The sequence below is a fragment of the Osmerus mordax genome, chromosome 24 (genome assembly GCF_038355195.1).
Source record: "Osmerus mordax isolate fOsmMor3 chromosome 24, fOsmMor3.pri, whole genome shotgun sequence".
NCBI lineage: Eukaryota > Metazoa > Chordata > Actinopteri > Osmeriformes > Osmeridae > Osmerus > Osmerus mordax.
In genome coordinates this window covers 4,405,357-4,424,525 of record NC_090073.1, presented here as the reverse complement: position 1 = coordinate 4,424,525, position 19,169 = coordinate 4,405,357, and the positions used below count along the sequence as shown (strand labels likewise).

At 40.9% G+C, this 19,169-nt stretch overlaps 2 protein-coding genes across 6 annotated transcripts; both read right to left on the bottom strand.

The window, feature by feature from the left end:
- Positions 1–3: 3 nt before the first annotated feature.
- rufy3 (RUN and FYVE domain containing 3) lies at positions 4–12,296 on the bottom strand. 4 transcript variants are annotated; one of them, XM_067228198.1, is made up of 15 exons: positions 12,007–12,296; positions 7,117–7,290; positions 6,895–7,012; positions 6,076–6,177; positions 5,783–5,906; positions 5,265–5,329; positions 4,854–4,919; positions 4,705–4,774; positions 4,462–4,554; positions 4,175–4,258; positions 3,838–4,005; positions 3,400–3,497; positions 1,595–1,714; positions 1,316–1,430; positions 4–1,033 (listed from the first exon to the last, which is right to left on the bottom strand). In XM_067228198.1, the coding sequence occupies exons 1-15, from the start codon at positions 12,272–12,274 to the stop codon at positions 995–997; spliced, it is 1,704 nt and encodes a 567-aa protein (XP_067084299.1). In that variant the 5' UTR covers positions 12,275–12,296; the 3' UTR covers positions 4–994. The 4 variants fall into 4 exon arrangements, with proteins under 4 accessions (XP_067084299.1, XP_067084300.1, XP_067084303.1 ...); XM_067228199.1 differs by lacking the exon at positions 12,007–12,296 and adding an exon at positions 8,851–9,394; XM_067228202.1 differs by lacking the exons at positions 4–1,033; positions 1,316–1,430; positions 1,595–1,714; positions 12,007–12,296 and adding exons at positions 1,815–3,041; positions 8,851–9,396.
- Positions 12,297–13,107: 811 nt separating this feature from the next.
- On the bottom strand, positions 13,108–19,169 carry LOC136932665 (STAM-binding protein-like A). Of its 2 annotated transcripts, none has more exons than XM_067227860.1 (10): positions 19,036–19,169; positions 18,298–18,517; positions 17,877–17,952; positions 17,673–17,768; positions 16,995–17,382; positions 16,135–16,259; positions 15,600–15,737; positions 15,076–15,188; positions 14,693–14,792; positions 13,108–14,061 (listed from the first exon to the last, which is right to left on the bottom strand). In XM_067227860.1, exons 2-10 carry the CDS (start codon positions 18,498–18,500, stop codon positions 14,005–14,007), a joined length of 1,296 nt encoding a protein of 431 aa, XP_067083961.1. In that variant the 5' UTR covers positions 18,501–18,517; positions 19,036–19,169; the 3' UTR covers positions 13,108–14,004. The 2 variants fall into 2 exon arrangements, with proteins under 2 accessions (XP_067083961.1, XP_067083962.1); XM_067227861.1 differs by having other exon boundaries at positions 18,298–18,514; positions 19,036–19,131.

Sequence of the window (19,169 nt, the reverse complement as noted above, 5' to 3'; positions counted from 1 at the left end):
TTATATTGTTTTGCAACAGGTTTTTTTAACTATATTGTCAAGAGTCACACAGAGACCAAGGTTTTTTCCAGATCATAAATTACAAAAAAGGTACACAGAATATTCCCTAGAAACAAATATAAAACAAAACACAAATCATACAAACTCAAACATTCAAACAACATACGTCCTTAATTTCTTAAAATGTCTAAGAGGAACTAAAACACCCGAGAACACGAGCAGCACCTACTGTAATAATCAGAATGCCACAACCAAAAACTTAAGTGAATGATTTTATTTACAGTAAAATTCTAGTTGACACTGTCACTCTAGCAACTGTATACTTGATAAATAAACACTGACTCAAATATTGAGGTCAAGATTCAAACTAACAATCAATGGTGAACTTATGATTTAATACCCCATTAAATGCACAACATCAATGGAGAAACTACCAATTAATTGCCCTTTTATCACACAATATGAAAGGTGATCTTTGACCTCCACTCATGAAAATTAATTCAATTTTCATAAATCAAAATTGATCACAGTACATCAAAGGTGACCTTTGACCTTTTTAAATCCCAAAGGAAAACCTATTAAATACAATACAATTTGGATAGAAACACCACCCTATTATTAAGTGAGATATGTTCTTGTGGTATGTTTGATTTCTACAGTTTTAAATATGGTACGAGGCTTAGTACATCAGTCCACAAATGGGCCTTCAATACAAGATGTTCAGGGCGTGAGTGTTCCTGGTGTTTCAGCTCTGATGGCTGCATGCAGAATCAATATTAATTTTATTTTTTTGCAAAAAACAAACAAAGACGTTCTACCATGTGTCAGCTGCTGGTCGACTTGCAGATCCCTCAGAAAGGGAGGGGGAAATTCTGAAAAATTCTCTGCATCAGATTTTGCAAATGCAGGGAGAAGTCCAATCACCGTGGTTACGGTCTGTAGGACCATTCCTGCACCTTCCATCATGGTCAGACTCCTCTCGTTCACACTTTTCTCAGATTGAGGACTGGCTGATGTCAAGGACAGACACATTCTGAAAGGGACAAAACAAATCTGCACTGAGTAGACCTACTTCATAACTTAGAATCACAAATTTGAAGACCCCTAAGGAACCACCTTTTATGGTTTTAAAATACATTGTCAGCAAGCTAGGACTTTTCAATATTGAATACGTAATTAGATTTGAATATGCTGTACACCAGTTGCATACAAGAATTAGAGGTGTTCTATGTGTAAATCTTGCAGTTTAACATGATGCATCCAAAAATAGAACCCCACCCTTTAATGGCATACTCTTGACCTTCATCTAACATACCTTTGTGTTACCCCAGTCTTTCTGTGGTCTGGGGGCGTTCTGGTGCCCTGTCACGGGATCAAGCCGTTGTCTTCTCTGATCTCTCTCTTTCCTAAGTTCCTGATCAAAATAGGACCTGGGACACAAAAATTAAAATGTTGCCGTCATTGATCTTAGTCATGCTTTCGGTTCATTTGATTTGAATGCCCGTACTGGTGCAGTTAACTGAATGTCCTGTATTTGTACTAGTCACCAGTAGAGGGCGCTGTATTCGTACCAGTCACCAGTACCACTACCTACCTCTCTCTCTTTAGCTGCTCCATCTCCGCCTGTTGTCTCTCGATCTTGTCCCCAAACTCCAGCTTGAACAGTCGGTTGGCGTCTTCTGCCAGCTGCCTCTCTTGTTCAGCTTGCTTGCATCTGTTTTGTTTTTTTTGGAAAGGTGTTGGGGGGAGGGGGAACATCAACTTATGATAAAATAAAATGAAAACAGGAATGTGATGAAAGGAAGAAGAAAGGGGGGGGGGGGAGATCCCATTGCAAATAATAATAATTGATTGGGAATAACCGAATAACTTGCACTGAGACAAGTAGAGTAATTGGAAAAGAGGCAGTTCTTTAAAAACAGATGAAACAGGCAAAATGTTGACTTAGATTTGGACTCCTTTTATTATGCTAGTTGTATACTACAGTTTACATTTGTTATGTCCACATACATGTTTTGCCGCTGGTCAGAGTAGTTGTCATCCTGACATCACCGTTCAGAAAGTTAAGCCTTACATTTTTATGTGGGTTGCTAGGACATAGATATCCTTGTATTGGTCATATCCACGCTGAGGTTGGTTAACATGTTTAAATTGCCCTAAAAATAAAAATAAATGAATCGCCAATAGAATGAGCACCATTGAATGCAATGTAAGGAGCCAACTAGTTGTTTAAATAAGATATTAAGGAAACCATCAGAAAATTATTTCAAGTGGTTTCAACAACTTTTGCTATAAGGCCTAGAAACTGAGCTTAATAATTCAATCACAGTGTAACTTGTGATATGTCTGCCAAAGTAGTAGCACAATAAACCAGCTTGCTTTTCCATCTTTTAAATGTGAAATTGAATCAAGCAAATATGGGGAGGTCCAAACTCAAATCTTTAAACAGTTGAGCATTTACAATTGCATGTTGTTCGACTAGGAGCTCATTCATCTGCTTTGCCAAAATGTGTAACTTCAGGTTTTTATCTGTATACATTATGTAGTGTCTGTAATCTGTAAGATTTTTACAATTCCTGACATGGTGTCCAGCTGGACTGCCTAACAACAGTCGAATGCGTCATCAGATTCGCAAGCAGAAATGACAAGATTAGGTGTTCTAGGCAGAATTAAAGGGGAAGTATTTCATGTAGCCTACTTGACACATTGTGAATTTGAACGCTTCACCCTGCAGTGACAGTAATGTGGAGGAATACAAGGGTGGGGGTTCTATCAGTCCAGTCTAATCACAGCTGCAGCTGAACAGCTACATCAGGAGGGGCATGACGGAAAACATTCTAACAGATTGTAAGAAAGGCTTTAACAGAGAACATACCAGGACAAACATTAATTTTTGTTTTATAGGACGTTTTTATGACTTGGTTCAGAATGTAGACTATGAAACGGATGTACGGAGAGAACTAAAATCCTATTTCTGCATCCAAAGTAACTTCCCTGCCGTGGAGTTCAAGGTTTTAGCCTGCTTCACCAAATCTTTCTCACTGTTTCAAAAAACCGAGGGAGAACAAACAATGAAAAAGGAATATAGACAGAAAAAGAAATATGAACAGAGATGGATTATTATTGCCAACAAGTGGTTCCAACTTTAATACAAAATGCTATTATAAAATTAACTTGGTTCCTGTGTATCATGTAGGTATAAACTTGATTTCTGTGTGTCATGTAGGCAAGACCTGGTTTAGATGAAATGCGTTCTTAAATCAACTTAATCATATTTAAATACAAAGTTCTCTTTTTTAAATGGTATGCATCTTTTCTGGGTTGTCACCCACCCAGTACAAGCTGTGTGATGCTAATAGTCCATTATTTAGAGTTGTTAAAAGTGAGGTGTGTCCTGACCTGATGTCCAATTGTTTAATAGTCCCCGCCATCTGGTTCATCTTCTCCTCCAAGCGACTGATGACCTCATTCTTCTGTTTGCTGCTGGCCTCCGAGCTCTGCAGAGACATTACCCCAAAACAAGCCAGAATATCAGGCTCAGAATAAGTCTGGATGGTGTCTGAGTGGTTTTCAGAAAAATCTAATTTAAAAAAGTACTCCAAGCCATCTAAGGGCCTTTAATAAAAAAAAAAATCATATATTCCTTCTAGTACTTTCCAGTAATTCAGTGAGTGCTTTCATACAGAAATCTAACTCCAGTGTCGCAGGAGTGTGGGAGAGTTGCTGACGAGGGCTGGTGGCTCTGACTTTGGTTTGAAAGTTGATGTCGAGGTTAAGGCATCAGTGCCCATCGATTGAAGCATAACTGTCGTGTGGTTTGGATCATGGCGTCTGTACCTGTGACTTGTGGGACAGCTGCTGGTTTAGGGCCAGCAGATCCTCCATCTGCTGCCTGATCTCCAGCAGGGTGTCCTGCTTCTCACAGATGTCCTTCTCCAGCATCTTCATCGACAGCTCCATCTCCTGCTTCATCCCGATCTGCACCTCCAGCTCTCTCTCCACATCCTAGAGCCAATCACAAAACACCACGTCCCTTCATACAAAAACGCCCCCACATCCTGATTGGGTCCGAAGTAAAACACTCGAGACTTAACAGAAAAAATGCACGAGAATGTGCTGAATTTGCTGTGGTACGACTTTGAGAAGAAAGGAGGAACTCATTGGTGATACCGACCAATCGGAGCTGTGTTTCTTCCTTGAGCTGTTTGTGTGCCTCGTTGAGAACCTGCCCATCTAGTGATCCGTCAGTTCTCGGAGCCTAGGCAGAACATGGCACGACATGTTCAGAAACACTTCTCCTCAAACATTTCTCATCTTCCTCTGGGATGTCTAGCTTCATGATGAGACACGCACACTAAATAATTGGTTATACTGGTTATAATAATTGGTACCATGAACGAATGGCAAACACGATTTTCCTTAATAAGCAAATAAATAAATGAATCAAAACATTCTAGAGACCTTGTGATTGGATTCTAACTGGTAAGAACTCTCCTCCTTGACTCGTTCTACATCCTCTTGCAAGGTGATGATCCTGTTGTTCGCAACAGCAAGCTGTTGAAATAGAAGACAAGCATGGGACCTTTCATTTAGACTGGGGCACACTAGACGTCACAGTTATTTATATAAAAACCTTTCAAAATAAAAGTATAACCATCATGTCACTGGGGAAACTGTTCTCTAAGTGTAAGAACGCAGACACACCTCTTCTGTTAGTTTTGTATTGGACTTTTCAAGCGCATCCACTTTTGCTTGGAGATTATTTACTGATGCACTGGTAAGAGGGAAAAAGCACACATCAAGGCCAGAACATCTAAGTGGGTAAAAGTTACTTCCCAAAAACACGGCAGTACCTTAAATGTCTGTTCAACTCCTCAACGTAATTCTTCTGATCAAGAATGGCTGTGATCTGACCATCACTGGACAAATAAGAGACAGAATATTTATTTAACAATTATTTGTTCAGGGTACTCACACTGACTAGCTGCTCTTTTGTACACAGGCAACAACTCTAAAGTCAAATATAAGAAACGTACATTTAGTTGGGAGCAGCAATTGCAGACTCCTCAAAAAAAGTAAATTCTGTTGTTTTTCACAAATGATTAATTTTCATCCAATTGTAGCAGTACTTCACTTAGTATAGTTTCACCTATTATTTCACTTCCACATTGCTTTAATCTTAATTAGTCTCTTCAATAACTAAGGGGAAGGGTAAAACCCATGATCTCACAGTTAGAAACCAGTAGTGAAAGAATGAAACGTACCCCTCTGTGCTCTTGCTGCTGTGTCCACCGTCCTTTAGATACATGGAGAAATCTATAACTCCAACCTGGAAAAACAGCACAGAAAACTATTTTCAGGAGGGAGACTATTTCAATTTTGCTGAATTAACTGGGAATTTCGGACACAGACAAATAATTTGTAACTGTTCTTCAGTAGTGTGAGAGATGCTAACAACAGTCTGTGTGGTATGTGGTGTATGTGTGTGGTGTGAGAAACAGCAGCTAGTAAGAAATGAACAGAATGGCTTTTTTACAGAAATAAGTTTCCACTGTTTTACCTAACTAAAACAGAAGTACTAACAAAAGTTATAATTTACACATTACATCCATACCAAAAAAACACTTATATATCACTGAAATATCATGATTTATAATGCCCTTGGAAATGGTCTGGAATGTTCTACCCCTTTGCAACCCTTGTCACAGGTATTGATTAAGTCACTCGTAGTGGGTCAAGATTAGAGGAAGGATACACTTAAAGAGAAAAAGGGCGTACTGACCTGAGAGTCTAAATCTTCTCCTTTCATACAGAGGTTTGCGTCGATGACATTCAGCCCCACCAGCAGCCCAGCGATCACAGCTCCCTCTTCCTCCATCATCAAGGAATTGGCCTCATAGAACTCACTAAAAAAGGTATAACGTAAATTTATCAAACACACCAAGAGAAGGCAGACATTTCAGAGAGAATTAACAAAGAGGGTCAAAGATTTATGTTTGTGTGTGAATGTCAGCATCGCTAGCTGCATTTAGGTGTAAACAAAACATAGTAGCCTATCGTATTAGCCAGGCGTACCTCAGAAGATCCTTTCTGTTGATGATGGTCTTCATATAGTCTGACAGCTTCTTCTGCATCAGGGCCAATCGCAGCCAGGCACGTCCTCTTCCAAGGGGAGTTCTGTGATAGGAGACAAGATTATACCCTTAACTTGCTCCTGGTGTGGAGAGACCTTCTACTGACAGAACGACTCTGCGCATCTTTCGCAAGAGACTCAAGACCAGCTCTCTCCAAAGAACCCTGGGGTATCTTGCGCCACTCAACTCCTGTGCAACTTCCCCAAATGTCTTACTATTACCCATGTAATGTGGGTAATATGTTGGTACATTCAGTTTCTTTCATTTGACTGATGTACAGCTAGGAGAGGGTTTAGCTCAGCAGTAGAGCATGTGACTGCAGATCAAGAAGTTGCAGGTTTACCCCCCCCCCCCCCCCCCCCATAAAAGCGTCTGCTCAACGAATATGTCAATCATTGTGAGGTTCAGCATGCTGATTTCTGCAGTCTCAACAACACGTGTCTGAGACTAGGCTGACAAGTATGTAGACTGTTGTCAGCCAGCTGTTAGACCCTAGACCACTGTCAGCCAGCTGTTTGACCCTAGACCACTGTCAGCCAGCTGTTAGACCCTAGACCACTGTCAGCCAGCTGTTAGACCCTAAACCACTGTCAGCCAGCTGTTAGACCCTAGACCACTGTCAGCCAGCTGTTTGACCCTAGACCACTGTCAGCCAGCTGTTTGACCCTAGACCACTGTCAGCCAGCTGTTAGACCCTAGACCACTGTCAGCCAGCTGTTAGACCCTAGACCACTGTCAGCCAGCTGTTAGACCCTCTTACTTGAGCCCGGGAAGGTCTTTCACACTGGCTGTGATCTCCCCCGCCTCCGGGGTCAACTTCTCCACCAGCTCCAGAGCGCCCCAAAACGACTTGTTCTGGCCAAGGAACGTCTTCTTTGCTGCGGGAAGGAAGAACACGGAGACAAAAATGTCGATGAGGGTTGGATGACGGTCGGCCGTGCAAGCGTGCCGTTGGGCGTTTGCGCCTCTCGTCCCTTCGTACTTTTCAAGCCATGTTTCAGGCAGTGCTCCATCACGACAAAGAATTGTTGGAGAGGCGCATAGTCGGAGTCCAGCGTGCGGCCCAGGTTGAGTGCAGACTCAATGAGACCCTTGATGCTCAGCTTGGCCATGTTCATCAGGTTAAGCCTCTCGATGGCAATGGGGTCCTTGGGATCTGGAAGAGAACAGAGGGAAATGACACATCGGGGGTCATTTTCGAGGGGACAATGTTACAACGGCTGTCTATCCATACATAAACATACTATGACTCTGCTGTGCTACTTATTTGAAAGGGGTCTTTGTAAGCTTGAAAACAAGGAGATCAACCCCCCCTGGTTCAGCAAAGTCCCCAAAATGTTTTCACAAGTACTGGAGCTGATGGCAGAGATGCATCTAGAAGAATCAGACCTGCCTATTAAACATCATGCCAGACTCGACGCAGGGGATTCTTGGTGATTTTCCATTCCAAATGTGTGTGACAATTCTGATTCATAGTGATGCATCATCTGAACCACTGAGTTCTATTTTATGTCAACGTGGCTTGTTGAGGAACAACACTTGAGGTCACGTTATAATCACGAACATGGTGAGGGGCCAAGCAGACCGCTCTGCCAGCAGTTCAGTCTGCAGTAGCTGGATTAATAGCAGAGATTGATCCAGAGTGTCACCTGATAATAAATAATGATAAGTTCAGGCAAAGGACAGCAGTCTTTGCAAAGCAACAGAAACCAAATAAAAGACTACAATGTTCTCTGCATACCACTGGCACAAACAGAAACATATATGACCGTTTTTTAAACTAAAGCCTGATACATGGGGTTTTTAAAACACATGCAAGTATTACTTAAAACCCCAAACCAACTAGGACACAAGTGGTCCTACCAAATGCTGTCCAACAAGGACATTTCTTTCAAACTGGCACACGCCAAAAAAATCCCCCAAATCTGCTGATGTGACTCCACTGCTAGGGACACAATCATTCTCCGTCAGGGGGAGGAGAAGGGGCTTTGTAAATGGATATCCTAGCATTTCTGCCATAATCTTAATTTCTACCTAATCACATTAGAATACTGGGGAACAGACTAACTGACTCTGGGGAACAGACTCTGGCTTTTACTATGGAAACCTCTCTTCTGACACCAGCTCAATGATATTGTACAGCACACTCTCATATGAGCCTACAAAATGATAAATACACAAATGTTAAACCATAAGCATTTAATTCCCAAAATGTCTGCAACAAGACTATAAACCTTACAAATATAGACCCATTTAAACATTATACCCTGAAAAGGTGATGGCAAATCAAAATACATGTTATGAGCGTTTCCAAAATAAGACAATGTAATGCAGAACGCATGACACAAGGGAGAAAATGCTGGGTAGAAGCTAAACATACACAACCACTTATTTCCACTGGAGGTCGGAAAAAAACTAAAGTCTGTGACAGGGTGATCATGAACTGAATCACAAGTACTGAATTACTAGGCCTTCTATATGGACCATTACGGCTGCAGACACACCTTATTTACAAATAGTTGTGAAAGCCTAACGATTGTCCCTTCCACAGCTTAATAAGAACACCTTTATGTGTCGGTTGTAGAGTACAAGAGTCTTCATAACACTACAACAGCAGAAGTCATATGTATTGTTGCATGTCGAGGCCTGGTTTACCACCACCCTAACTGAGCATTGTGCACTGTGCAGCTCCCATGTAAGGCTGCCAGACACCTACCTTCATGGGCCGGCTCAGGGTCTGGGGTTAGGGAGATATCGTTCAGCTCGCGCAAGCAGAGCCATTCTCCATCCACTGACACACGAAAATTGCAAAGGTAAATAGTTTCTCGGGCGGCCTGCGTGATTTTGTCTGTGGTGGGGGTTGGGGCGTCACTCTGAGGCGTTAAATCAGACATGATGACTCAGCGGAGGCTGTGACAACAACAACAGGGGGGGAAGAGCAGTTTTCTCTCCAGTAACCCCAGCGAAAAAGACAGAAGGATGAATCTCTCCAGGTTCTGTTGCAGAAGCCTTCCCCGTTTGAGCTTAAAAAAGGAAATTTGTAATACAAAAAGGGGAAAATAAGGCAGGCGAAAGCTCCTAGCGGTTCTTTTTAAAAGGATGCTGTGGGTTTTTTTTCTCCCCCTCCTCTTTGTATCTCCGTTGCCTATCCCTTTTCTTCTTTCTCAACCGATCAGTTAGAAGAAAAATCTGCCGGCTCAACAAAAGGATGCCGTGCCCTCTGTTCTCCAATCTGCTGTGGTCTGTTGAGCTCAGCTGGGGGACTTACGATGCTGGGAGAGCAGTAATTGTATTGGCTGTGCGCAGTGAGTGCACTGGAGTGGGTGTTGACCAAGATGGCGGTCTAATGAGCCTGATAGAGGATCCAAGAGTCACGTGAGCAGATGGTGCATGCGTAAAAAAAAAAAAATGTGAGGGGGTGGGGTTGGGGGGGGTTAAGCACATTGAATGCTAGTGTTGGATGAAATTGCTGTTCCATCTCTGAAGCATCAGTGACATTTATTGACCTGGAAGATGAGCTACTAGTCAAACACTAGAAAACACAAATGACTACTGCCAAATGGTCAGTGAGAGTGAACATGGACTTCAGTTGAAGACAGAGCTCTCAAAACCACGGCTAAACTCAAGTCTACATTTGGTCCCTGCATGCTGCTGTTGTTGTAGCTTAGTATAGTATAAGATTTATTTTCATGGCCCAATTTGCCATCAGCTATAATGTACAATTTCAAGGTACAATGTCTACATTGGTTTATATTTGACCGATTTGTCTTGATTAAAAAAAACTACAAAACATGGTTTAATATATCCATTGTTTTGTTTTATTATCATTTTATATATTTATATGAATTGTTTGTGCATTGTACGCTGGCAGATCCAAGGGGTGTCTCTCCAGCAAAAAAGACTTGCCACCCCAATCTCCATGCTAAAATATAAAACTTTTTTTTTTACAATATAGTACATTTCATTCAATAATATTAATTTTACTGGCATTATTTAAACTACAATGTTAGAATAATGTATGGTGGCATTGGGTCACACCATACCTCCACACCTCCTTACAACAACGCCCTGCCACACCCTTGTCACCCCAGGTGAAAATGTCTAGATCTGCCACTGGCTGTACAAAATAGGCAAATTGTGCTGCTGTCAGAAGAAAGGCGTCCATATTACTTGTGTGTGTTAGTTAATATTAGCAACCCTATATTGACAAAATATTTCCAAAGCATACACACAACACCCTATGCAGTGAAAACATGGTATTAGAAAAGTATTTTTTGAAACTTATATTAAAACTCAAAAACTGAAATCTCATGTGCATAATTATGTACACCCCTGAGTACGTTCCAAACTTGATCATTTATTTCATACAGACTTGAACTCATAAAATCTTTATCCACCTCAATGGCTGTCACTCTTTCTAAGCTGATAAAACACAGGCTACATTTCATTTTCATGTGTCTCAGCTGTGGACCAAACTTTGGTCTGAATTAGCCTACTCTGGAAGCATGTAAAAATACAACAGCCAAATGTTGGTTGACATAATTTTACAATCACTTACATCACAGACCAGACCGACCTCAACCTTACTGCAGTGTTAGAAAATGGACTGCACTTATTTTAGTTTTACCTTAACTATACTCAAAGCATTTTTACATTTTTGCCTAAAATTCACCCATTCACACACACACTGATGGAATCAGAGCAGCAGATATAAAGCATACTTTTACATTCCTTCAGTAACCATACTTGTTTATGTCCTATGAGAACCAGGAAGGGGTTATATAAAGATGTATTTCGCAGATGCTTTTATCCAAATCAATGTACAGTCCTGGGGGAATTTGAACCTGCAATCTTGTGATCTTCAGTCAAATGCTCTAACCACTCTACACTCCCTCTTCTGTTTAAGCCCATGATGCATTAAAGTAATTTTGTAGGACATTTAAGGTTATTATAGAAGAACCCTACTGTCAAGATAATATGGGAAATGTAAATCTAAATAAAAAAAATTAATGTGTGCTTTGGCACAGTCTTGTCGAATTAAAATGACCATCACGACAAACCTTTTCTACTATGTTTAAATTCCAAGCAACCTGCCCAGTGGTGAGTAGATTTATGAAGATACAGTGCTATAACAGGTCAAGCTATGTTCTGGAAAAACTTTGTTAGTGCAAAGTAGTAAACGATTTGTTAGTAAACGATAGAATTTGGGTGGTATACAACAGCACGTGTTTTTGACAATGTCACAAGGAAATGTGTTAAACCTGAAAGATGATGTAGAAAATCCCTGTCTATTAAAAAGAAATCCCCATAAACTGTTGTGTTCATATTGCATATTACAGACCTTGCAAATAGCGATTACAAATAGGCTACTGGTTAAACTAGCCAACTTTGTTGACAAAGCGAAGACTTCCGGAGATAGCTCTAAATATAGACTACAGTACCAACTTAGTGTTAATGACAACTCTGCAACACGTTGGCGACGGATAAGAGTCTATTAAAGATTTTTGTACATTTTATGACGTAGAACTGTTGGCCAAACTAAAATAAAAAAATTTGTTTAGTGCGGTTGTCTGTCTCAATAATAATGTGAACGCAGCGATGATAGGGCCAAAAGGATGTATTTTGCTAAGGAGGGCGGATACATTTTGGGATAGTGTCGAGCAAATTTCTGACGTCAGATTAGCAAACTACGGTAGATATAAAAAAAAATCATACAAAAGTTATAAATCCATCCCACTGTAAACTAGCAAGCTAGCTAGGCTAGCTATCCAGTGACACTAATCTGACATGTAGCTCTAAACAAGACAGCTACTGTAGCTAGCCATCAATGTGCATGTGCTTGTGTTTCAATGAAATTAGACTTACTACTTACTTTTGGTCTTCCTCGATTTTTCGATTTGGAAGTCATATTGTACTGGGCACGATGAGGACAATGCTGTTTTCGAAAACCTTATGTTAGACGAATGTAGAGCCTCTTTAAAGTAAATAACTGAGGTCGGAGAGAAAGTCTCCTCCGGACAACTGTCTATCCCGTTATTGTGTTGTAAACGTTGTCTCCCGTCACTCGAGGAGACCAAACTTTCAGAAACGTGTGCATCCTCGAGAAGTCCGGTTGGAGACTTCACCTCGTCCTCGGCCATCTTTCAATACAATTTCACGTGATAACCCGAAGCAAAAATGTCGTATACTCTCGAGTCGACCAATGAACCGCTTGGTGGGGATCTTGGAGCCAGCGACAACAAACTCCAAAAGGGCTGCAACCTTCAAAATAAAGGCCCTGTGTAATTTAGTTATTTGCTAGTCTTAAAAGGAACACGTTTCCTGGGAAGAGTAAAGCCAGCCTCAATCTAGTTTCAATATATTGGTTGGTCACTTTCAACATACTCCAATGTCGGCTGTCTAGCTTACACAACATGTTTGGGGGACAAACCCGTTTCAAATTGTACCTTTAAAGAACATCTATTGATGCGTTGTGGTCTCTTGTTCCCCCATCGTGTGATTTTTAGATCATAACATAAATTAATAGTCTGCAGTACATTCACGAAGAGATAAACCAGTAGACTCAACACCAGGTAAATGAAACGTTAAGGAATAATGACAACTTGAATGGTTTCAGGTAATATAATAAAAATAATTACTGTCTATGTAGGGTACATGTGATTTCCTCTGCAGCACTGACAGAAAGTTTATATACCCTTCAAAAAAAATGTTTTGACAAAAAAATCAAACTAAGACAATCTCCTCTCCATATTTGACATGGGGAAAGACTTACACTTGACATTATTTTACCTTATAACTGTGGCTATTTACCATGATCCTAACCTGTTTCTGATTATTGTAAACATTCTGATTGGTCTGTATTCCTGATTGGACAGCTGCTTGTTTGCTTTCAGCATACACTGAAGAGTTTCTTTAACCAAATAATTATAATTGAGAAAAAAAGAGAAAAGGAAGACACACCCCTGCTAAGGCATAATATTGCGTATTTAATTCAAATTCTAAGACTAGCTGAATATCATCAAAAGTAGTTATTATTCAAGAGTAAGCAACTTGTGCTGTAGGCCTACATGTTTCTTATTTCCGTCAACATTCAGACTGCCTCTGTTAGACAAATAGCCTATGCTTTCAAAACAAAACTGAATCATTAGCCTTTTTTTTTTTACAACTTATGGGAACAGAATTCACAAATATGCAACTACTGTTGAAAAACTTTTAACAAATCAAGACAGACAAAAACATTACACACCCACGGAGAAGCAACACTGCTCACATCCCTGAGCAACAGTGCATCAGCTGCTGTGTTATTGGCACCCCTTAGTCATCATAGAGTCCACAGAACAATTTCATATTGTGTATATCAATTAAATAACATGAACGGAAGTCGTTGGTCAGTTTCAGTGTTTACAGTCGGTAAAGTTAAGAGCTGTGTTGAGTCAATTAGGTCCATGCACAACATTAAACACAATGGACATTGCTGCATTTAGAAGCAGCTGAATTAGAGCACTGGTTTCAAAATGGCAATTAAAACCTGATTTCTACTAGGTGTTGCATCATAAACAGTTTGCGACAGACTGTATGCACCAACCATTTGCATGAAGATTTCTCCGATTCAATAAGAGCAAAAAACTTAAATATATGCCAACATCCTTCATAGGTCTAAAAAGCTGAACTTATCCTGCCCCACTACAAAGTAAACATTTGATCTGAAAGGGCATGAGGATACGAGTCCACGCGTGTCTGCTCGTTTCTGGAAACTGCCGTAAAGAGCAATGCCGCCGCAGTGCACTACAATTTCAAAAAAGGGTTTTTATAAAATAATCCGCCTGTTGGTGTTTGGTTATTAGCTAGTTGGGGGTGTGGTGGTAGAAAATCACCGCAGATCCAACATGGACACTCTGTCGTCTGTGATGATGATATGACCTGCTCCCTATGAAGAGGAAGGGAGGGGGGGTGAGTGTGTTAAATGAAGAAGGTCACTGAAAATTACGTCACAACATTCAGCCTAATGCACTAGGAAGCAGTGCCGGTCCTAGCACATTTGGTGCCCTAGACAAGGTTTACCTACCCCCCCCCCCAACCAGTCAGGTGGCTGAGCGGTTAGGGAATCGGGCTAGTGATCTGAAGGTTGCCAGTTTGATTCCCGGCCGTGCAAAATGACGTTGTGTCCTTGGGCAAGGCACTTCACCCTACTTGCCTCGGGGGGAATGTCCCTGTACTTACTGTAAGTCGCTCTGGATAAGAGCGTCTGCTAAATGACAATGTAAATGTAACCAGGGTGCCAACAACATATGACGTGCCGCGGTTGGCGCCCTCTGCTGGTAGTCGCGTGTGAAACTCACGGACAGCGGGAGGCTTAATTTAAATGGATGCACTTGGGAAATTGCCGCCCCCCTCTTCATGCCGCCCTAGGTGGCTGCTTACGTCGCCTATATAGGAAGGACCGGCACTGCTAGGAAGCCCCAAACTTTCTCTATTCTTACTCCAAAAAGTCGTGCTCTTCAGTTCTTGACTGTAATATCTTAATAAAATAGAATAGAATCAAATAGAATATGACTCACTATGAACAGAGGAGGCTCTTTGCTGTGCGGGTGGAAGCCCTTCTGCTTGCATGTGGAGATATCTTCCATTCCATGATCTGTAAGCCTGAAGTACCCAGTCCTGCAATACCAATGGATTCCAGAGTATAATGTATGCAAACACCAACAACAATTGAACATACTGCCGTATGTACAATCTAATACGCGTATTAGATTGATTCACAGCGGTTTCTAGGTCCAGTGCATTCGGAGAGTATTCTGACACATTCACATTGGCACATTGTTACATTACAGCCGTATTCCAAAATTAATCGAATCATTTATTTTGGTTATATTTTAACTACACACAATAAAATATGATTCAAGTTTACAAACAAAGGCAAATCACAGACTGAAATACTCACTCATTGTATTTGGGTGAGCAGACGATGGCAATGGCCTCTGGTAACATGATCTGATAAGAGCAGTGAGTGTGAAGGTCAACGCTGGACAAGAAAGCCGTCTGTGTGGGGTGGGTCTAGAACAAACAACACATATATTTACATACTGTACAATGTATATATGGTTTTACACTTCCAGATCTACATTAGCATACAACACATTCCTAAGACTTCCACAATCTATATACTTCGCTCATACTGTGCAAATCCAGTTGACAAAGATTACGAAATGATTTATTTGAAATCTAAGGCACAGATTTATTTTGAACTTCCTGTCTGAATGAATTGCAAGTACACCCCACAACCACCAGGTGGCACACTATCAAAATGTTATTTTTCCCTACAGAGCAAGTCTTGTTGACTTCAGGCCTAATTTTACATCAACAATTTAGATATTATTTCCAGAATTACATGAAAACTAGAAAATGTGAACCTGGCAAAATAACCTAGTTGTCTGATTCAAGCACATAATGATAGTGTTTACTCACATGAATCCAGCCAAGGGTGATGAGGTCATACTGATCCTGGATCAGAAAAAGCTCTTCTTCATTCTCCGTGTCACAGTAGTCTGGTCCACCAGACTGCTTCGGCACAATTACATGGGTAACAGTAAAGGCGTTCCTGGTCTGACACAAAAAGGTACACAAGCACACAGACATGGACGCCATTAAATGCATGTAAGTGTTCTTCAAGTCGTTTTTACGTTGTTTAATGTTGCTTTATCATTGAATTACACGCTGTTCATTATGTTTTGTTAACTGCTCTGGTAAAGAAGATTCGAACGTGGTTAATTTCTTCGAAATAATTATCAACAGGGGGGCAGCTATTTGCTAAACATAGGCATTATGGTTTGTTAAGAGCTGAGAAGTTATGATATGAGAGATCTTTTTTTAGCAAACAGAAATGCTTCGGTCAGGGAAGAATGTTGAGGTTTTTTTTTTACCATCCTGATTAAACACAGCTACATGAGGAAATCATGAAGGGGGGTTTACTTGCTAAAGTAAAAGAAATAGAATAACTCACCAGCTTGCCACAGAGTATACCACAGGTTTCCACTGCTCTGCTTGTGTTGGCATCTGCCATCCTCAAAAAACTCCTGCACACCTCAGCAGGCACTGATAATTGTCGAAGGACATCATCCATTGTGGCTGTTGATAGAAAATAAACTTTTCATTCATTTATTTTCATTAAATATTGGGTGAAATACCAAATGATTCCAAACTGGAATCACAGGTTATCAGCCCTCATTTAGAAGTGGATGAATATGTAAGCCTGTATTTACAGTTACACCGCATGAACAAGCGCAACAGTCGTTAGATTACGGGCCTTTTTCGAACCATGGGATATCAGAAGGATGAATACCAAGGACTGCGAAGGAGTGCCCAAAATATGATTTTGGTTTATAGGGAGGGGGACAAGCATGGTCTTTGTATTGAAAGAAATGTCTTAATACCCTCTGGCACATGATGGTACATGTTGATCCGTGTGCAAAGACGTCTGAACTTTGTACAGTCATTTACAGATAAAAGGTTGTTGAATGAATCCATATTTACTTTCCTAATTGTGTCTAATTTAACCTTATTTAAAGCACTCATTTGATTAACAGCAATCCCCCAGACCTGTGGTTGTAATGAGGAAAGGGATAGACGGAGAACCGGAAGCCTACACCATAACTTATCCATACTGAATTGACAGAATTTTCCAATAAGGACTTCAGATCATACTTAAAAACCAGATGTATGAAAAGAACATTACAGTCTTCACTTCCAACATATTCATTGTTTCTCTCAAACCCTAGTCCTGGAGTTGCATCAAAAAAACTGTACAATGTGCCACAGTCTAAAACCTTTGGTGCTCATGTATGAAAAGTGTAATCAACTCACTGTTGTCCCCAGGGCTGACCAGGGACCCAGGCTTTAGCGAACGGTCAAATGTAGGAGGTCCAGTCGGAGGTCCAGCCACAGGAGCAGAGCTGTGGTTGCTGGTGTTCCCTGGGCTCTGCGGCGGTGTGGGGGACGCCACCAGGGGCAGAGGGGGACCCTGAATGCCGGGAAGGAGGGGGGCGTCCGGTGGGGGGGTTCCCGGGGTGGCAAACTCCAGCAGCACTCGCTGACGCTGCTTCTCCAGCTCCTGCCGGTGAATCATCTCCTCGAAGGCGCTGAACTGCTCCTGCTCCCGCTGCCGCCGCTGCAGCTGAGCCACGCGTTCCCGTTCGGCGTCCAGGGCCCTCTGCTTGGACTGCTCCTGGGCCAGGGCGGCCAGCTCGGCTTTCTGGAAGAACAGCACATCAACAGGACCACAGAGTCAAATTTGGTCTTCATTTCAAATGGATTTCGTTCAAGTTTCCTTATCAAGACCCCCCAATTAAAAAAAATCTAAACACATGTACAAACATGTTATATAGCCCATATAAAAAAGAAAAATACAAATACAGTATGGTCCAAAAGTCATTTTCAAGTCCACACATTTTTTAAGAAGTACATTCGAGGGACAGAACCATATGGCGATGAAAATACATTTAATCAGACAATACATTTAATATCTTCAGCTGTGAAGTTTACCTTTTTGACAAGATATTGTGCATGTTCTTGCTCATATCTTTTTAAAAGCGCTTTTTTCAGCACCTCTGCTTGAGGAAAGGCAACTTCCTTCAGTTTCTGTTTGAAAGCAAAATAGCATGTGAGGCTACAACTATGTGCAATTACATTTGATTGACATTTGCACAGAATACACAATGTAGGCCTGTGTGTAACTTAGCAACATACCTTAAGAGTGTCCTTCTTCTCTGGAATGTTTGATGATTTATAATCTCTATGCTTGGGAAGTTTCTCAATAAATAGCCTACACATACCAATGACAGAACGGAGACTTCATAAGCCATTACAATTACACACTATGCATTCGACAACTGTTCTGATAGCTCATGCATAAGTACAATATTGTCACTACCAGCCATTCCATCCAGCATCTCCCAACATCAGATAACTCAATTTCTGCTCTGTTGAAAATCCTAATAAATCCTCATAATATCTGACCGAATTTTAAAGCAAATTTGCAGTTTAAAGGTATTATTAATACATCTTACTCCATTATGGTATTTCATTACAATGTATCTTTCTAGACACCTAGCTACATGTGTTCCGTCCAACTCCTTGTAATGATATCACGACATACACTTTTCCTTACGTGATATACTTATTGTAGAGAACGAAAGCGTGTTCAACGTTCCCCTCCTCTGTGTAGATACAGGCCATCCGAATAATTTCCATTCCAGAACGAAAGTAACGGCGTGGGGGCACATCATCGTTCACATCCACTGAACTGCCCTTCTTGGTCAGGGCGCGGACGCGTTGTTCCGGTGAAAGGCTAACATCGTTGTGGTCAGCCATGGTGCCACCTAGAGCTACTTTTCACAGGAAAGTCACAGCAGTGCTTATTATACAAACATTGGGCAACATAGGCTGCGTTGTTGAAAGTTCTAAGAAATTAACATGAACAGGTTAAAAGTAGGTTATCAATTTCAGCCAAATGATTTGTCCATAACGAGCTAGTTAGTTCAAAAGTTTTGTCCCTTGGTCAGCTAGCTCTATATAATAGTTTGGCTCATAGTCAGTCGCCATGCTACCTGCTACAGCAGCTAGCCAACCCGCTCAAGACAAGACAGAATAGGTAGGCAGCGAGTTTGTTAGATATAACTGGTAGCAAACACTTGTTGGCTGGTAATACCTAGGAATCTAGTTAATAGATCTAAATGTATTTATTTTTAAAGCGAATATAGTGCCGAAGTGCGCCATAGTATTTTAAATGCTAGCTCTAGCTACACTTGCAATGACTTACTTAGATCTAGCCACCGAGCTGTCTTGTATACTGTATTGTAACGCAAAACATCAATGAAAAATCAAAGAAAGATGCTTTTTCTTTTACCTGATTATGGTTAAGAAGATTTTTTTATTTTACAATCATATACTCAAGCATTTCATCCAAAGCGTGGAGTGAGTTTGCCAAATAAAGACTAGCTGCTAGATTAGCATAACAAAACATCTGACTCGAGTTTACAG